This window comes from Ovis aries, chromosome 9 (assembly GCF_016772045.2).
Source record: "Ovis aries strain OAR_USU_Benz2616 breed Rambouillet chromosome 9, ARS-UI_Ramb_v3.0, whole genome shotgun sequence".
Lineage (NCBI taxonomy): Eukaryota > Metazoa > Chordata > Mammalia > Artiodactyla > Bovidae > Ovis > Ovis aries.
Genome location: NC_056062.1, coordinates 14,878,814 through 14,896,707, shown reverse-complemented (window position 1 = coordinate 14,896,707; position 17,894 = coordinate 14,878,814). Strand labels below are relative to the sequence as shown.

General features: G+C 56.8%; 1 protein-coding gene across 14 annotated transcripts in view; it reads right to left on the bottom strand.

Moving 5' to 3' along the window:
• Positions 1 to 17,894, bottom strand: part of TSNARE1 (t-SNARE domain containing 1) — a 111,892-nt gene that overhangs the window by 53,322 nt on the left and 40,676 nt on the right. For all 14 annotated transcript variants that reach the window (XM_042254013.2, XM_042254005.1, XM_042254010.2 and 11 more), the window contains 6 exons: positions 13,371 to 13,448; positions 12,518 to 12,587; positions 8,837 to 8,927; positions 6,642 to 6,716; positions 6,140 to 6,199; positions 84 to 242 (listed from right to left, as the gene is read on the bottom strand). In XM_042254013.2, coding sequence (XP_042109947.1) covers positions 84 to 242; positions 6,140 to 6,199; positions 6,642 to 6,716; positions 8,837 to 8,927; positions 12,518 to 12,587; positions 13,371 to 13,448 — 533 coding nt within the window. The remainder of the gene's footprint in view (positions 1 to 83; positions 243 to 6,139; positions 6,200 to 6,641; positions 6,717 to 8,836; positions 8,928 to 12,517; positions 12,588 to 13,370; positions 13,449 to 17,894) is intronic.

Sequence of the window (17,894 nt, the reverse complement as noted above, 5' to 3'; positions counted from 1 at the left end):
GCACGCCGAGAGCAGCCACGGCAAGGAATCGGGGTTCCCGTGTGCACACGCACGCGCATGCTCGCCCGTGCACGCAGTCGCACCTCAATCTGCAGGATGGCCTCCTCTCGCAGCCGGATGGCCTCCAGGTCCTCCTCGGTGATCTCGGGAAGCAGCGCCTGCTCGTGACCCGACCACACACCATCACCCCCGTTGAAGATCTTCTCATCATCAGCCAGCTCAGCAAAGGTGGCCTGGGGGCTCTGCCGAGACACAGACCACCGTTACCACACAGCCTACTGCCGCCGGGCCAGCCCGCACCGGCCACCCGGGAGCCCCCAGCCTGGCTCTGCAGGGGCCTGGCCCCAGCCTCAGTCAGGGCTGCTCCACAGGACTGCAGGTGCTGGAGCCACCGTGATGGTGGGCAGACACCAGGCCCCTGCCCGCGGCCTGAGCACTCAGCTCGGGCCGTCCCAGGCCTGGCTGCAGCGGGCCCCAACAGGGTGGGCACATGCCCCACGATCACAGGGGGCGCGTCCACAGGCAGCCGTCCTCCTCCCAGAGCCAGCGAGCTCCCTCCAGACCACGTGTTCACCTCATCGAGCCAGGGAGGTCTTTACATAAACAAACACGTGGATGGATGAATATAAAATAAAAGATCTAAAAACTCTGTTGACGAGCGCTCCTCGTCCAAGGTGGCAATTATCACTTCCCCTCCCGCTGTGGGCAGAGGAAGCAAGCAGTGCCAGGTGGGCAGCAGCCGGTGGGGGCTGGCCGGGGCCAGGCCGCGTGCCCGCACCTCCTCCTCTCTGCGGCCCCAGCCCTGCCTGGGATGTGGGGCGTGTCAGGTCAGACCCGGAACCGGCCTGCTGGAGGCCCAGGCCTGACACATGCACTCAGCCTCAGCCTTCTCCTCCGCCAGATGGGAACAGCGGCCCACACCTGTGGTACGCGGCCTGTGTCCACCCCAACCCTGCCAGGCACACCCGCACTCCCAGCAGGAGGAACGGCACCTGGGGCCCCTTGCAGACGGCACACCCCAGGCCCCCGAGGCGAGGGGACTGGGTGTGACCTGGCTCGTTCTTAACTTCTCCCGCTACAGCCTTCATGTCCATGTAATGGGGCTGTGTCCAGAGCCATGGACAGGATGGACAGGGATGAGGGCGAGGCCCCAACCAGGGAGCACGTGTGAAAGCCCCGGTCAGGGGCCGGAAGTCCCCATGCGAGTGAGTCACGGGGCACAGGGGTCCCTGTGCTTGCAGGGGACCCCGACGGTACACCCCTCCCTGCAGCAGAGGCTGCTCCAGAATGGGGCACCTGGCCCTGAGCTCCAGTGATTCCACTGGCCTGGGGCACCTCCCGTGAGAAGAGCCCAGGCCGTGCACCCAGCGACTGAGGCGCGGACACACCCTCTGCAGCCCTGCCGTGAGCACAACCTGGCCAGCGTGGGCTGGGAGCACAACCAGGAGCATGGGCAGGCCAGCGACAGTGACTCAGACGCACGACGTGAGCAAGTGCACAGGGTGCCACGTTTGGCCACCTGGAGGCTGGTTCCCTGGAAGCCCCCGGAAAGTGCAAGGAAAGAGGGCCAGCCTCCCTGCAGTTGTGGGTGCGCGCCCTGGCCCCCACAGGTAAGGCCTGCCCTCCCCGAGCACCTCAGGACAAGGGACCAGGGAAGGAGAGGCGGCTAGCCCCGCCCAGACCCCTCCTGAATGATCAGAAAGCACGCTGTCTTCTCACAAAGCCTCGGTCTGGGTCTTGAGCTCTGAAGCCAGGATTAGGGTTTGCTGGCAGGGCGCTGGGGCCGCAGCACAGAACGCGGCCGGGGGATGGTTTTCCAGCTCACCGGGCAGCCAACAAAGGCAGCTTTCTCTTCGCTCCAAGGCCAAGGGCTTGGGTCCTGCTCTGACATGTCCGTTTCACGCCCATGATCCAACAATTCAATGACTGCTGGGTGAGAGGGGGCCAAGCAGTTTCCCGTGAGAAGAGATGGAGCCCAGCGAGGGTTCAGGGAGGCCAGTGAGCGGCCAGGCAGGACTTGGGGCTCTCAGGGGCTCTGGGAAACAGGCCACTGTCTCGCAAACTCTGACCCCGGGCTCCGCGTGGGAGTATCCATGACCCGGGCAGGAGGGCAGGGGTCAGGATGAGAGCTGTGTTTCTTGGGAAACACAGCTTCTGTACAGCAGCCCCAAGACTGGTCATCCATTCCTCCAAACAGCAAAGGCTGTGGTCAGCTGATGGACATCTCTGGGAGCTCTGCAAAGCCCGGAACAAAGGACTGGTGAGACGCTCAATCCTCCCCCAGCCCCGTGTTAAGTAACGGAGCTGCTGCCGGGGTGCAGCTCTGAGGGGGACACACGAGTAAAGAGCCCCCCGCAGATGTGCAGGTGAGGTGGTCTCTACTGCTGTAGCCCGGGGAAACAGGGCTCCGGGGACCACACGCCACACTGGCGCTGGCAATGAATGCTGGAGAGCGTTCCTGACGCGGGATGGGCTCCGCCCTGCCTGGGGACAGCACCCAGCCCAGGAGCCCCCAGGGGCTGCCCACCAGTTGGGCCTGACCCTGGTTGGAGGCTGAGCCAGGACCCAGTTGAGGCGGCGGCCAACACAGCCAAGGAGGTCAACCTGCTCCCAGCCACGCCGGCACTCAGCTTGGAGAACAGACAGGCACCTCTGCTCCTGCAGGGACCACCAGCCTGCAGATGGCGGCCCCAAACTCTGGACCATCAACGCAACAGCATCCCCAGGCTGAATCTGCAGTGTCAGCTCACCCACTACAGCTTGCGAAAATTTCTGGAAATCACCTTTCATAACTTCTTGGAACCACTGTTGGCCATTCTCTTCCCCTTTAGGAAACATTCTACTGAAATAGGGCATGAGCAGTTGAATGCACAAATCACACGTGGATAGGTCTGTGAACTTTAATCAAGGAAAGACTTCCAGGTCAAGATATAGACATTCCAGGCTCCTACTCAGGACGCTGCCCCCAAGCAAGGACCGTCTGGCTTCCGACTCTGCCTGTTGCTTCGGCCGGGTTTGGACCTGTCCTCTGTGCTCAGCGTGTGTCTGAAAGCACCAGCGCTTGCTGGCCACAGACCACCCCTCTGCTGCCAGTCTTTCATGCACAGACTCAGCACAAATGCTGTAGGCTGGCTCTCCCCCACGTGTCAGCTACTGCATGGTGTGCTGTGTTCAGCGTTCTTTGACGTGACTTTCCACTGGGTACACACCTGGGAGGAGCTGCAAGGCCCAGGCAGGAAGACCTTTCGCTCCACAGACATGTTCAGCAACCGGAGTAGGGGCACCACACACACTCCCGTCTAGCGCGTGAGACCTCCAGCTGCTCCACAGCTTCCCGAGTTTTCACCTGTTCTTTCTAGTTGTGTTGGTGGGTGCAAGGTGTGCAGAGATGGAGCACCGTGGGTTCACTCTGCGTGCTTCCAGCGACACACGCTGAGCATATCCATGTGCTCACCAGCCATTCCAATGTCCCCGTTCCAATGTGACCCCCAAGGCGCTTGCCCTTTTATGGCGGATATGCAGCCATCTGCACCTACCACTGCAGGAGACCTTTACACACTGCGGATGTAAATCCCTTTCAGGTGTGCGTGTGCAAGTGCCTTTGCTCATTCTGGGGGCCGCCTCTTCGCTCTCAGGGGTGTCCAGGCTTCAACAAAGTCAACTTTACCGCCTTTTCTTCACAGTAAGTGCATTTTCGTCTGTGCGGGAGGATGACAGCCTCCAAGGGCAGCTTCCAGACACCTCACTGCCTTACTGCTCCTGCCCAGATCTGTGATCCCGGAAGGCGTTCTGAGCCGGGCGAGCTGAGGGGAAGGGGCTACTGGGGGTGGCAGCCTGGTGCCCAGAGTCCTCCAGTCCCTCTCCGGCCACACAGCAATGGCCCTGGCCTGGAAGGTCCGCACGGCCTGAGCCGGCTGCCGCCTGCGTGCAAGTCTTGTCCTGCACGTGGCTCCCCGCCAGCTCCGACACGGAGACCAGAGGGCAGCGTGTTTGGACCTGTGCTTGCCGTGTGCCCGACAGGACCCTTCCCAGCTCAGCCATCAGCCGATCAGCATCAAGCCCGGTGCAGACCCTGCACTTCCCACTCTGTGGCAGTGCACCCCGCACCACCCAGGCAACCATGTGCGTGTACATCTGTGTCTACACGCAACTCCGCTCCCACTGGTCTGTCAGCTTAGCCGTCAGCAAATACCACACTGTTTTAATATCTACAGCTCTACATTGTGTTCTGATACCTGGGAGTGTAAATCCTCCAGCTCTGTTCTTCAAAACTGTCTTCATTATTTGGGGCCCTTTATATTTCCATATACATTTTGTAATCAGCTTGACAATTTACACACACATTCAAAACCTGCTAGGATTTTTGTCTGGATTGTATTGAACGTATAGAGCCATTCAGTGAGAACTGACTTCTCTGTGTATCAAATTTTCCAATCTACAAATACAGTGCGCCCCTCCATTATTTAATCTTCTCTAATCTCTCTTCAGTAATGTTTTGTAGTTTTCTATACAGAGACTTAAACAACTGGTCATCATTTCCTCCTAGTTTTGATGCTACAGTAAGTGCTATCTCTTTTTAACATCATTTCCAAATTGTCTTTTGCTGGCACCCACAGTATTTTCTTGCACATTAACGTGGTAACAGAAATCCTGTTATATTCACTTATTAATTCTAAGTTTTGCCAGATTCATTCAGATTTTCTAGTTACACAACCATGCTGTCTGTGAGGGGGTTTCTTCCTTCCCAGTCTCTACACCTTTTCTCTCTTTCTCCTGTCTCCCTGCAGCGGATATTCCCTGAGGTACACTGAAGCACAGAAGCAATACCATTGGACACCATGTCTCACCCGTACTCTCAGGAGCAAAGGTTTTAACATCTCACCAGTAAGGGCACTGCTGACTGCTGGACTTTTGAAGATATGCTTTATCAGATTAAAGGCATTCCTATTTAGTACTCATTTGCAGGAAATTTTGCATCTCCCTAAGTGGATGTTGAATTTTACCAAATGCTCTTCCATGTCTATTGAGACAATCAAGAAGATACTCTTACTTACTGTATTAACATGATAAATTATTCTGATTCTTTCTGAATGTAAACCAACTTTGCACTCCTAGAATAAATCCCATTTTAGAATGGTGTTTTACCTTTCTGTACATTACTAGACTTAGTTGATTAATACGTTGGTTAGGGGACTTCCCTGACGACCCAGTGGCTAAGATGCGATACTGCCAATGCAGTGGGCCTGGGAGCAATCTCCGGTCAAGGGGCTGGATCCCACATGGCACAGCTAAGACCAGTGCAGCCAAATAAAGAATTTTTTTTGTAATATTTTGGTTAGGAGTCTTTGCTTCTAGGCTAATAAGACATCTTGTTTTCTTTCTTGCAAAGTCCTCATAAGAATTTGGAATTAAAATTTACTAGCCTCATAAAACAAGGTAAGAGGTATTCTCTCTTTATATTCTATGTAAGTGTTTGTGTAAACTGGTATTACTTATTCCTCAAATATTTGCGAGAACTCATCACTAAAGCCATCTGGTCTGAAGTTTCATTGCTGGGATGTTTTTAAATTATGGATTCCATTTCTTTAATAAATACTGCACTTTCCAGATTTTTTACACATCTTGGTAAGTTACATTTTTCTTTAAAAATTTGTATTTCTTTAAGTTGTTAAATTGATAGGCATAAGTTGCTCATATTATCTTATTACTTTTTTCATTTTTAGAAGCTTTAATTATATATGTATTTTCATTCTTGATACTAGTAATTTGTATTTTCTCTCTGTATTTTGATTAATCTTGGAGGACTTAATTTTATTACTCATTGTAAAGAACTGATCTTTCGCTTTGCTGAATTTGTCTATCGTGCATCTATTTTATATTTCATTGGTTTCTGCTTTTTCCTACGTATTTTCTTTGGATTTAATTTTTTGTTGTTATTCTAGCTACTTGAGATTGAGAATTGGATCACTGATTTCACACTTCCTTTCTCATATACATATTTAAATCTATGAATAGAATATAGCTCTCTGTGCTATACAGTAAGACCTTGGTCCTCCCTGCCCTTCCCTAGAGTCCCAAGGGCATGGATTCTATGCTGTCCCCTAACGCCCACTGACCACAGTAAATCCTCAGCACCTACCTGCTGCTTGCCACCCCTCTGTGCCGTGGGAAGCAGTGCTCTGGACTTCTCTGCAATTTTCTGTGGGATAAAGTACAAGAGGAGGGAGGTGGGGAGAACAGAAAAGGTAGGGAAGAGAGAAGAAATGGTCAGATAAACACAAAATACTGGGCAATGACCAACAGTGAAGCACATCTCCAGATCCGAGAGAACGGAGCTGCCCTCGGACTCTGGGAAACCGGGAGCCTGGCTGGGTGTCCCCAGGGGGACAGTCTGCTGAATGGCCTCTTCCCACACACGTGGGGTGGAGGGACAGAGACACCTGTCCTCCCACCGCCAAGGGGCTCTTGCGAGGACCCTCTGGGGCAGCACTCCAGAGGAAAATGTCCCTCACGGCACACATACTGAGGTCACACCAGCCGGGTCCTGGCAACCATCGAAGGTCTGCAATGCGGCCCCCCGCTGCTTTAGGGGATGGGGCTGGCCCAGGGCGGGTGCTCAGGGCATCTGTGCGGGGCCTCACCTTCTGCACCACTCCATAGCGTCGGACGGCGTCTGACAGCTGAGTTTTCAGGCGATCTAGCTGAAGATGCTCCTGCTGCAAAGAGACAATGGAGCTTCAACAGTCGGCCGAGGCCGCATCCCATCCCCGCTGCGCCTCCATCCCTGGGCACACTCCCAGGCCCCTCCCGGCCCGCCTGGCACCTGCACCACATCCGCCCCCAGCCTCACGGGCATCTCCACTCCCTCTGTCATTAGAGCTGGGCTCACCCCGCCTACTTTGCCACCACATCCATCCTCTCTAAGGCCAGCAAAGGCTCTGGGGGCACAGCCAGCATCACCATGGACACCATCTCCACCCGATCCACACCATCTCCGCCCGATCCCCACCATCTCCACCCAATACACACCATCTCCACCCGATCCACACCATCTCCGCCCGATCCACACCATCTCCGCCCAATACACACACACACACACACACACACACACACCGCCGATCCACACCATCTCTGCCCAATCCACACCATCTCCACCCGATACACACCATCTCCACCCGATCCATACCATCTCCGCCCAATACACACACACACACACACACACACACACGATCCACACCATCTCCATCCGATCCACAACATCTCCACCCCATACACACACACACACACACACACACGCCCCCGATCCACACCATCTCTGCTCAATCCACACACACACCCGATCCACACCATCTCTACCCGATCCATACCATCTCTGCCCAATACACACACATACACACACACACACACACACCTGATCCCCACCATCTCCGCCCAATCCACATACACACACACACACACACACACACACCCACACCCGATCCACACCATCTCCGCCCGATCATACCATCTCCGCCCAATACACACACACACACACACACACACACACCCCATCCCCACCATCTCCGCCCAATACACACACACACACACACACGATCCACACCATCTCCATCCGATCCACAACATCTCCACCCAATACACACACACACACACACACACACACGATCCACACCATCTCCATCCGATCCACATCTCCACCCGATCCACACCATCTCCACCCCATACACACACCCGATCCACACCATCTCCACCCAATACACACACACACCCCCGACCCACACCATCTCCACCCAATACACACACACACACACACACCCGATCCACACCATCTCTGCCCAATCCACACACACACACACCCGATCCACACCATCTCCACCCGATCCACACCATCTCCACCCGATCCACACCATCTCCACCCAATACACACACACACACACACACACACACACACACACACACACACATGCTGTCCGCAATGACCACGAGGCCTGCAGCTCTCACGTGCTATGCCTGTCCAGTCCCCAGAACAAACCACTCCAGGGAGAGGTGTTACGACCAGACAGCTGACCTGACCTGACAGCTCAGGAGGTCTCAGGCCCAAGCTGAAGGTCACGTGGGGGGTGGAGCAGAGCCCTGAAGCAGCTAACCACAGGTGAGGCTGCATCTCACACCCACATCAGAAACACAGGCAGCAAATTGGCCATCCGCCCCCCAGCACCTCAGCACTCACACACGGCCTCTGCCCTCCCGATGGAACAAGACCTCGTCTCCTGTTCACCTCTGCACCCGAGTTTCAGAATGACACCTGGCACAGAGCCAGCGCTCAGGACATACAGATGAACGAGGGAACAGGCAGGCAGGCCCTAGATCTTGGCACTGCCGGGCCACCAGGAGTCCCCACCCTCTTCTCAGCAGGCAGCGTCGGCACCACCGGAGCTGTGTCGGTCCCAGGCCCTGGGACCAGGACTCAGACACAGGCTCCCAGGCCCATCCTGCCCCAGCACCTCCCATTAGCTCCTGGGAGGGCCACGACACTCCCCAGGCCCTGCACCTCCAGTCCCAAGCCCAGCCTCTGCTGCCACCGCGCACCCCACGCAAGCCCAGAGGCAGGAAGGAGCTGCAGGGACAGCGGCAGGCCACGCTCAGTGAGACCAGCTCTGCAAGGCCTGCCCGCTGGGGGCGCGTGGCCTGGGGCCGCCGGGCACCTGCACCGCTGTCCAGCCTGCACTGGTGCCCAGCAAACAGTGGAACCCGCGCTCTCTGCCCGAGCGGCCACGCAGCATCCTTCGCCCCACCCTCTGCCCGGGCCCCCGCCGCCCTCCCGTCCCCGGGAACGTACCCGGGGGCAGCCCCGCAGGAGCTCGGCCGTCTGCTTCAGGGCGCTGGCGCTGGCCGCGATCGTGCGGTTGGTCTCCTGCTGCACTGTGTGCCTGGGGGGGAAGGCACGAGGGTGCAGGGGGAGAGGATGGGGGAGGGGCAGCAGGAAAGGGCGATGACACAGCAGGCAGCAGGGTGGGCAGGGGCTCATGGGGGGAGGGGTCAGGACAGGAGAAGCCAAGCAGAGGAGATGGAGCGGACAGGCCCAGGGAGGGGCGGATGAGAGGGAGCAACCCGAGGGGGCAGGTGAGGCGTGGAAGACGTGACGCTGTAAGCTCAGGCCAGCGTCCCCAGGCCCCAGGGCCCCGGTGCACAGCCGCAGCTCCTGCACATCTGGGGCCCAGCCGAGAGCCCTCCCTATGGAGGAGCCCCTGGGGTCAGCACTAGTTGGGGCCAGGAAGCAGGGTGGCCGCAGAGACGGCCCTGGGCCCAGCGCTGAGGACAGCTTGTCCCTCTGGGGGCCACACTGAGAGGCCCAGCTCCAGACCCAGGAGCATGGGACCCTGGGCCCAGGGTCTCTGCCAGATCCTCGGTTTAAGATTCTGAGTGTGACCTCAGAAGGCTGAAAAGGCCAGGCTGACCTCAGGCCCTGTGGACAGAGTGACTCTGGGCAGACCCCATCCACAGGTGTCCTGCAGGCTCACAGGCCCAAGCAAGGGCAGGGCCCTGGCCTGGCCCCAGGGGCAGACACCAGAGAACCTGCCAATCGGAAGTATCCAAAGCAACTTCAGAAAAGATAGGCAGTGCTGGAGGATGTCCACACTGACGTTGGACTCCCACAAGCTTCAGTGACTGAGACAACACAGCGCTGTCTTGGGACAGCAACAAGTGAAATGGAATCACCCCAAATGCACCCACGTGGAGAGCTCGAGTAAGCACTGAGAAAGGTGCCAAGCTATTCAAAGGTCGGTCCCTTTGAGAAGTGGCATAATCGTATTCAAAGAGTATCAGCCTTGACTCCCACCTCACACGCTGTGTCCAGGCAGAGGCTCTGAGGCCAGACACACAGGCAGCCCAGGGCCCAGCGCCCCAGCCTGGCACGTCTGCGAGAGGAGGGGCTGGCTACAGGTGGAGCCGGGGTGGGGTAGGCAGGCCATGCCAGCGGCAGCATCGCACACAAAGGGGGTGATGGGCAGCGGCGGCCGTGGAGGGAGGGCTGGAGGCTCGGGTGCAGGAGCTAACCCCGACCAGGAAGGGGCCCAGCCAGGCCGCACTGAGGAGCAGAAGGCAGGAATTCGTCATGCGGCAGACGTCCTGCCTGGGGCTCCTGGAAGGACCATCCACTCAGCAGCCCTTCCCGAGGGGCCCAGCACTGCCCTGGGCTGACGCCGACAAGCCCCACCGTCACGGACCGGGCCACCTGGCCAGTCTGGGAGCCCGTGCTGGGGCGGCACCGGGCCACTCATGGCGGGTGACAGGGATGACCGAGCCCACCCCTGTCTCACGTAAGATGAGGAAAACAGGTTCATCCCTGTAAGCCTCTCGTGAAACTAGCTATACTTACTCAATCTGAAAGACTGTCTTTCCTCCTGTGATCAGATCCCAACTACTGAAATGCCCTTTTTCAATGTGATGGCACAATGGATGATAGTGTATTTGTTTTTTTTAATGTCCTTTCTTGGCCAAATAAAACAGCTGGCAACTGTCAACGTGGAACAAATACAGACTTGAAAACCCTGCACTGGCCTCAAGTCATCTGAAAATGCTAATGGTCCACAAGATACACAGGTTCCCCCAGGGCAGGGGTCATGGAAGGCTCTGGAAGGCCAGGACCAGCGGGGTAGGCAGTCTGGTCAGGGGCCGCCCCGCGGGGAGAAAGGGTAAGAGGGCTAGGGGATCTGGGGGCACAGGCGGGCAGGAAGGCATGAAGCAGGTTGGGGACCTGGAAGCTGAGGCTGCGGGGAGAGCAGGGGGTGTCCAGGGAAGGGCCCGTGCCCCTCTCCAGACCACCGGTGACGACACCCTCCAGCCAATGGGCCAGGGTGGGGAAAAGCACCCGCCTGAGCCCAGGGACACCACCCCAGGGCCCTGACCCAGGAGCAGGAGGCAGCACAGGCGGCCCACACACTCTCGTGGCGGATCCTGACGCTGAAGACGGAGGAGCCCGAGCATCACAGCTCAGCGCCACGCACGCCAGCCGCGGAGGCTGAGCCCCCGAGGGGCATGGTCCCAGTGTGTGCCGGGGGCACGCGCATCCCCAATCCCCAGCATCAAAAGTGGGATCTAGAACACTATTCACTTAAATGCGACTCTACAAAACGCCTATGGACTTGAGAGGCTGGCAGGAAACACCAAAACACTCTCACAGCGCTTCCTCCGATGTCCCGGGCGTCCAAGTTCCCACAGGGAGCATACGGGGGGACCAGCCCAGACCTCGAGTGCAGCCAGGCGCCCGTCCGGGGTCTCCCGACCATAAGACGCCCTGCGAGGAGCCGGCCAGGGATCTCAGCGGCATGGGGCAGGTTGGGGCGGCTGCTGAAGGCGGGCACTTGCTGAGACCCAACAAGGAGGCATCTGCAGGCACTGGTCCCTGGGGTTCCTGCTCTGGGGGACCAGCCGTCAAACATGTCACCACAAGACAGGTTCTCCTCTGGGGGCCCCGGATTGCTCAGCTGGCCAAGAGCAATGGCAGGGGTGTCGGGGAAGGCCCACATGGTCCAAGGACTACAGGGCAGCCTCCATCCTAGGAGCCCTGCAGAGCAGGGGGGGAGGGGCGGGGGTGCGGCTAGCAAAGCTGCACGGCCACAGAACAGGACCGGGAAGGTCCTTGGGTCCAGGCACAGTGCTCGGGGGATAGGTCCTCGTGTCCCTCTACTGGGGCACCGGGCTCAGCTCTGCCCAAGCACCCAGCCTCCCCAGGACCTAGAGGCCCCAGAGCCTCCTCTGGGCTGGACAGGTTTAGGATGGAGGCCTCCCGAGAGAGAGGCCCTGGCCTCTCCCGTGGACGCCAATGCCAAGAAAAGACACACGGTCCTGGCAGCAGCCTGCGCCCCTCCTGGCTCTTGCGGTCCACCACCCTCAGCGCCCCTTCCCATGCAGGATGGCTCAGGCAAAGAGGACAAGGGCTCAGATGCAGGCCTCCTCCTTAGGGAGCCCCCACCCCAAGGCACACTGGGATCACAGCCCAAAGGGCTCCAGGGTGGCCCCCAGGGTGCCCTGAGAAGGGCCTGGCAGCCTTGGCCATACTGGCCAGGCTGCACCCCTGCAGAGACCTGCTTTCTCTTCCAGGGCCCCGACCCTGAGGGAGCAGAACCTCACCCCAGGACAGCCTGACCCAGCCTGAAGAGCCAGGAGTCCCCCAGAGGCCGCCCCAAGCACTCAGCCCCCTCCTGCCCAGCCTGTGTGCCCACCACCTGCACACTGGCCGTGCCAGTGGCAGCCTGTCGTGTGGTGCCCCGCGGGGGTGTTCACAGCGTGCGGCCCTCTGTGTGCTCTGGTGTGTTGTATGCAAGCATGTGGACAGTCAGTGAGGCAAACGGTGAGCGAGGGGGGCGCCCCGCCACCTGGAAGCACACCTGTGCACAGGGCTGTCTCCAGGGCAGGGCTGAGCCCCTGCTGCAGCAGCACCCGTGAGCCCGCCCAGCTGTGGGGCAGTGTGCGAGGAGGGTGGTGTGCTATACCCACGGGCACTGCACACACTCACAGGCTGTCCCGCAGCTCCTGCGTGTCACCCGGCGTCCCCAGGGACCGGAGGCTCTGCTCCAAGGAGGTCACTGCGGGAGAAGGGGCTGGAGTCAGGGGCAGCCAGGGCTCCACCAGACGGTCCCTACTCGGGCGCGCTGCCCACCCGCCTCTGCCCGAGGACATGGGTGCTGAGGCTAGGAGTGACCCTGCACCTGCCGGAGCCAGGATACCAAGGCTTCAAGCCCACCACCCCCACAGCATCAGTCACACTCCAGCAGGGCCCAGGCCAGCCTTTTCCCCAGGTAGTCTAGGACCAGGGCCCAGGCCTGCGTGGGGCTCAGGGGCTCTGCAGAACTGCCTCCAGGAGGCCTGCCTGGGTCTGGGGAAGGGGCTACCGTCCTCCCCGGGTCAGCATTCTCTGACCTGGTAGAGCTCAGGGCTCAGGGCAAACACCAACCCCTTCCACGAGGGCATGGGGAGCCCTGCCTGCCCCGTGTCCACGTTCCTGTGTCCCTTAGGGGTTGAGGACAAGCCAAGGCCTCGTGGGGTATGGCTCTCACCCCCACCCCAAGCCCTGGTGACCTGTGAGTGGGCCCTGCTGGTCTGAGGGAGGCTCCGACACGCTGCCCCAGGGCTTGGGCAGGTCACAGGCGTGTGATGCTGGAGGGAAGATGGGGGCTGAGGGGGCTCCTGCCAAGGTCACAGCCCGGCCTGAGACCACAGCACTGGGCTCACACTGCACCCCGCCTGCAGTCTTGAGTCACCCGGGCCAGGAGAGGGCACCCTAACGGGCTCGCCCATGTCACCCTGACCCCCTGCAATACACTTAGCAGCCCAGACGAGGGCAAGGCAAGGCCCAGACACAGACTCACCATTGGAGTTGATTCGGAAGATGTTGGCTGACGTCTCTTGGAACAGCTCCTGGAGGTCACTTGGGTCCATCTGGGTGGCTGCAAGGAAACAGGGGAGGGGGCCACACCTTTACTGGGCAGCCTACAGGAGCCCAGGGCCACCGTGCTCACACAGAGTCACCTCCTCCCAGCTCTGCCCCCAGCGGTCTGGCAGAGCCGCAGAGGTGGAACAGGGCTGTGATGCTCAGCGGGTGACGGAGGGAAAGACAAAGAGGCCAAGCCCACTCCCCAGAAAAACAGGAGCCTCAGAAACCATGAGAGCCGAAGGACACCTCTAAGTGCTGAAAGAAAGGAAAAAAAATCAGTCAACCAGAATTCTATACCCAGTGGAGATACATTTCAAACACAGAGGCAAAATAAAACTGTCAGGCAAAAAATGCTGAGAGAAGCTCTTCCCGCTGGAAAGAGATGCAGAACAGGAAATGTTAAAAGGAGTTCGTCAGGTCAAAGGGGCCCTGGATCTGCAGGAGGAGCTGAAGGGTGTGGTGGGTAAGCCCAAGGCAGGCAGAGACATCCTGTCTCGTTCCTGGTCTAGTCAGGGGGCAGGGACCGCCAGGAACACCGTGTCCGCCAGCACATGTGCAGGGGGCACAGATGGGAGCCCTGGAAGGCGCTCACACACCCGGGGGAGGCAAGGCTGCTCCGTGAGAGGAAAGTACCGGTCACTCACTCCAAGCCACCGCCATCAGAAACACCCGTGAGCCCACAGCAGAGGTCACATACAACACCACACTCCACTCGGTCACTCTGAAGAAAGGAAGGAGCAGAGAGAAAAGAAACAAGAACACAGAGGAAACAACGCAACTGTCGAAGCGGCAGACTCATCCCTAAGCACGTGGGTTTCAACACCAGAGAGAAGCCATCTACAGCCGGCTGTGCACCACGGCCCCACGTGGCCAGCAGGCACCACACTGCAGCTCGGGATCAGAGCCACTCCATCGCCCCCTTAAGGTCAGGGACAGCTCTGCTGCCCCCGCTCAGTCCACAGGGGAGACGCCAGATGGGACAGAGGCAAACCTGGCAGCACGCTGGACACAACAGGCCCAGCTCAGCTCAGCTCAGCGCAGTCGCTCAGGCGTGCTGACTCTGCGGCCCCATGGACCACAGCACCCCAGGCCTCCCTGTGCATTGCCAACTCCCGGAGTTCACTCAAACTCATGTCCATTGAGTTGGTGATGCCATCCAGCCATCTCATCCTCTGTCATCCCCTTCTCCTTCCACCTTCAATCTTTCCCAGCATCAGGGTCTTTTCCAAGGAGTCAGTTTTTCTCAACAGGTAGCCAAAGTACTAGAGTTTCAGCTTCAGCATCAGTCCTTCCAATGAATATTCACGACTGATTTCCTTTAGGATAGACTGGTTGGATCTCCTTGCAATCCAAGAGACCCTCAAGAGTCTTCTTCAACACCACAGTTCAAAAGCATCAATTCTTCGGCGCTCAGCTTTCTTCACAGACCAGCTCTCACATCCATACACGACCACTGGAAAAAATCACAGCTTTAACTAGATGGACCTTTGTTGGCAAAGTAATGTCTCTGCTTTTGAATATGCTGTCTAGGTTGGGCATAACTGTTCTTTCAAGGAGCAAGCGTCTTTTAATTTCATGGCTGTAGTCACCATCTGCAGTGATTTTGGAGCCCCCCAAAATAAAGTCAGCCACTGTTTCCACTGTTTCCCCATCTATTTGCCATGAAGTGATGGGACTGGATGTCATGATCTTCGTTTTCTGAATGTTGAGCCTCAAGTCAACTTTTTCGCTCTCCTCTTTCATTTTCATCAAGAGGCTCTTTAGTTCTTCTTCACTTTCTGCTATAAGGGTGGTATCATCTGCATATCTGAGGTTATTGATATTTCTCCCAGCAATCTTAATTCCAGCTTTTGCTTCTTCCAGCCCAGAGTTTCTCATGATGTACTCTGCATATAAGTTAAATAAGCAGGGTGACAACATACAGCCTTGACGTACTCCTTTTCCTATTTGGAACCAGTCTCTTGGTCCATGTCCAGTTCTAACTGTTGCTTCCTGACCTGCATACAGGTTTCTCAAAAGGCAGGTCACGTGGTCTGGTATTCCTATCTCTCTCAGAATTTTCCATAGTTTATTGTGATCCACACAGTCAAAGGCTTTGGCATAGTCAACAAAGCAGAAATAGATGTTTTTCTGGAACTCTCTAGCTTTTTTTGATGATCCAGCACATGTTGGCAATTTGATCTCTGATTCCTCTGTCTTTTCTAAAACCAGCTTGAACATCTGGAAGTTCACAGTTCACATATTGTTGAAGCCTGGCTCGGAGAATTTTGAGCATTACTTTGCTAGCATGTGAGATGAGTGCAATTGTACGGTAGTGTGAGCATTCTTTGGCATTGCCTTTCTTTGGGATTGGAATGAAAACTGACCTTTTCCAGTCCTGTGGCCACTGCTGAGTTTTCCAAATTTGCTGGCATATTGAATGCAGCACTTTCACAGCATCATCTTTCAGGATTTGAAACAGCTCCACTGGAATTCCATCACCTGTGCTAGCTTTGTTCGTAGTGATGCTTCCTAAGGCCCACTTGGCTTCGCCTTCCAGGAAGTCACCCCTTACATGTGAGATACAGGAAGATGCGGCTTATACGTCAGAGGAGGGGACAACGCAACACGTGACAGCAGTCACGAGCCGGCTGGAGCAGCCACACTGACAGCAGACAGAGGACTCAGGACAACGGGTCCAGCCAGGGACCAGGCGGATGTCGTCACGACAACACCAGGGGCAACCAATGAAGACGACAAAAGACCCTCAGGGTGCACCTCACGTCACAGCTTGAAAACACACAGAGCAGAGACCGTGGGACAGAGGCTGCCGGGCGCTCCCCGGGGAGCAGGACGAGCAGACGGAGCAGCTGTCCGTCAGCACTCTCCAGGAACACGACCGAGTGATGTTCTAGGACCTTCCCCCCAAGCTGAGCGCACGTTCTCATCAGACGCACAAGGAGCCCACGGAGGCTGCTGACACCTCGGTCTACAAAGCAAACCCCAGTGAGCTGAAAACAGCTGGAATCATGCACAACATGTTCTCTGAGCACAACAACACTAGGAATCAACAGCAGAAAGAGACCTGGAAATAGACAGTTATTTGAAAAACAACACACTTCCAAACAACCATTAGTAAAAGAAAAGACTCACCAAGGATATTAGAAAATATTGTAAGCTGAATGGAAAGATAATAACATACAAATGCACGTAAACAAAGTAATGCGGCAAGCATAATTTACAGCAATAAATACTTACATTAGAAAAGAAGTCCCCAGTCAGTGATACAACAGAAACAGATTAACCCCGATGTAGGAAGGAAACATTAAAGGTCAGCAGAAATCAATTAAATTGGCATGGATAAGTAGAGAGAACTGATGATGTCAAAACCTGGCTCTTTGAAGCAATCAATAAAACTAATAGACTTGCAGCCAGATTTGCTGAGAACAAATAGAAAAGACACAAATTAGCAACAACAGGAAGGAAAGAGGAGCTCTCACTACAGGTCCTACAGGCATTCGGACGACCAGACCTTCAGGAACAAGCGGAGCCAGCTCCTCTGTCAGCTCAGATCAACGGGCAAGCCCCCGGAAAGACACCCAACAGTGAAGCTCACTGCAGGAAAGCAGGCTGCACAGGCTGTTAAAGGGACCGTGGTGACACTCTCCCCACAGAGAAAGAACACGGTCTTGGATGGTGGCCACACAGTTAAGGGGAGAATAATACCAATTCTACAGAAACCCTTTCAGAAAACAGGAGGAGGAAATGATGACCCACTCACTTCAAGACTGACTTATGGTTTCCGTAATCAGACAGCAAGGGCTGAAAAAGCAGTGACATGGATGGAGGGAAACATGAGAACGGGGTGCTGGGTCATTCCGGGTTCCTCCAACAGTGCCAGGCTGAATACCTACAGAACCTCGGCCCCAAACCCACCAGGCTCAAGCATGAATGCAGCAAGGACCACAGGGGTACAATACAGGGGTCTGGTGGATCCCTTGCCTCCAGAATCAAGACTGAGCGGCTGCACACGACAGGCCAGGAGAGGGACGTGGGGGTCAGCAGACACTGCTGGGAAGAAGGTCAGACAGACAGACGGACAGCACAGGACGAGCCCCTGCCTGGAGCAGGCTGACACTGCAGTCAGGGCCCTCCCCCATCAGCCCAGGGAGGCAGGAATCAGGGTGACCACCAGCAAGGATGCAGGGGCCTGAGCTCGTACAACCGCTGTGGACGACGGAGCAGCAGCTTCTGACAGCTGAACTCACTCTGACGTGGGACCAGCAATCTGACTTGGGGATTTATCCAAACCCTCAAGAAAGCAAGGCTGCATGTCCACACACAGACATGCCCACACTCTTCCTCAGCCGGTGAGGAGCCCGCCCCCAGCATGGACGGGGCACAGACTGCCAAGTATGCCCTCCTGAGCGTGGACGGGACAAGCTGCCAATACCCATGCCTCTGGTCAGTAAGGGAGGGA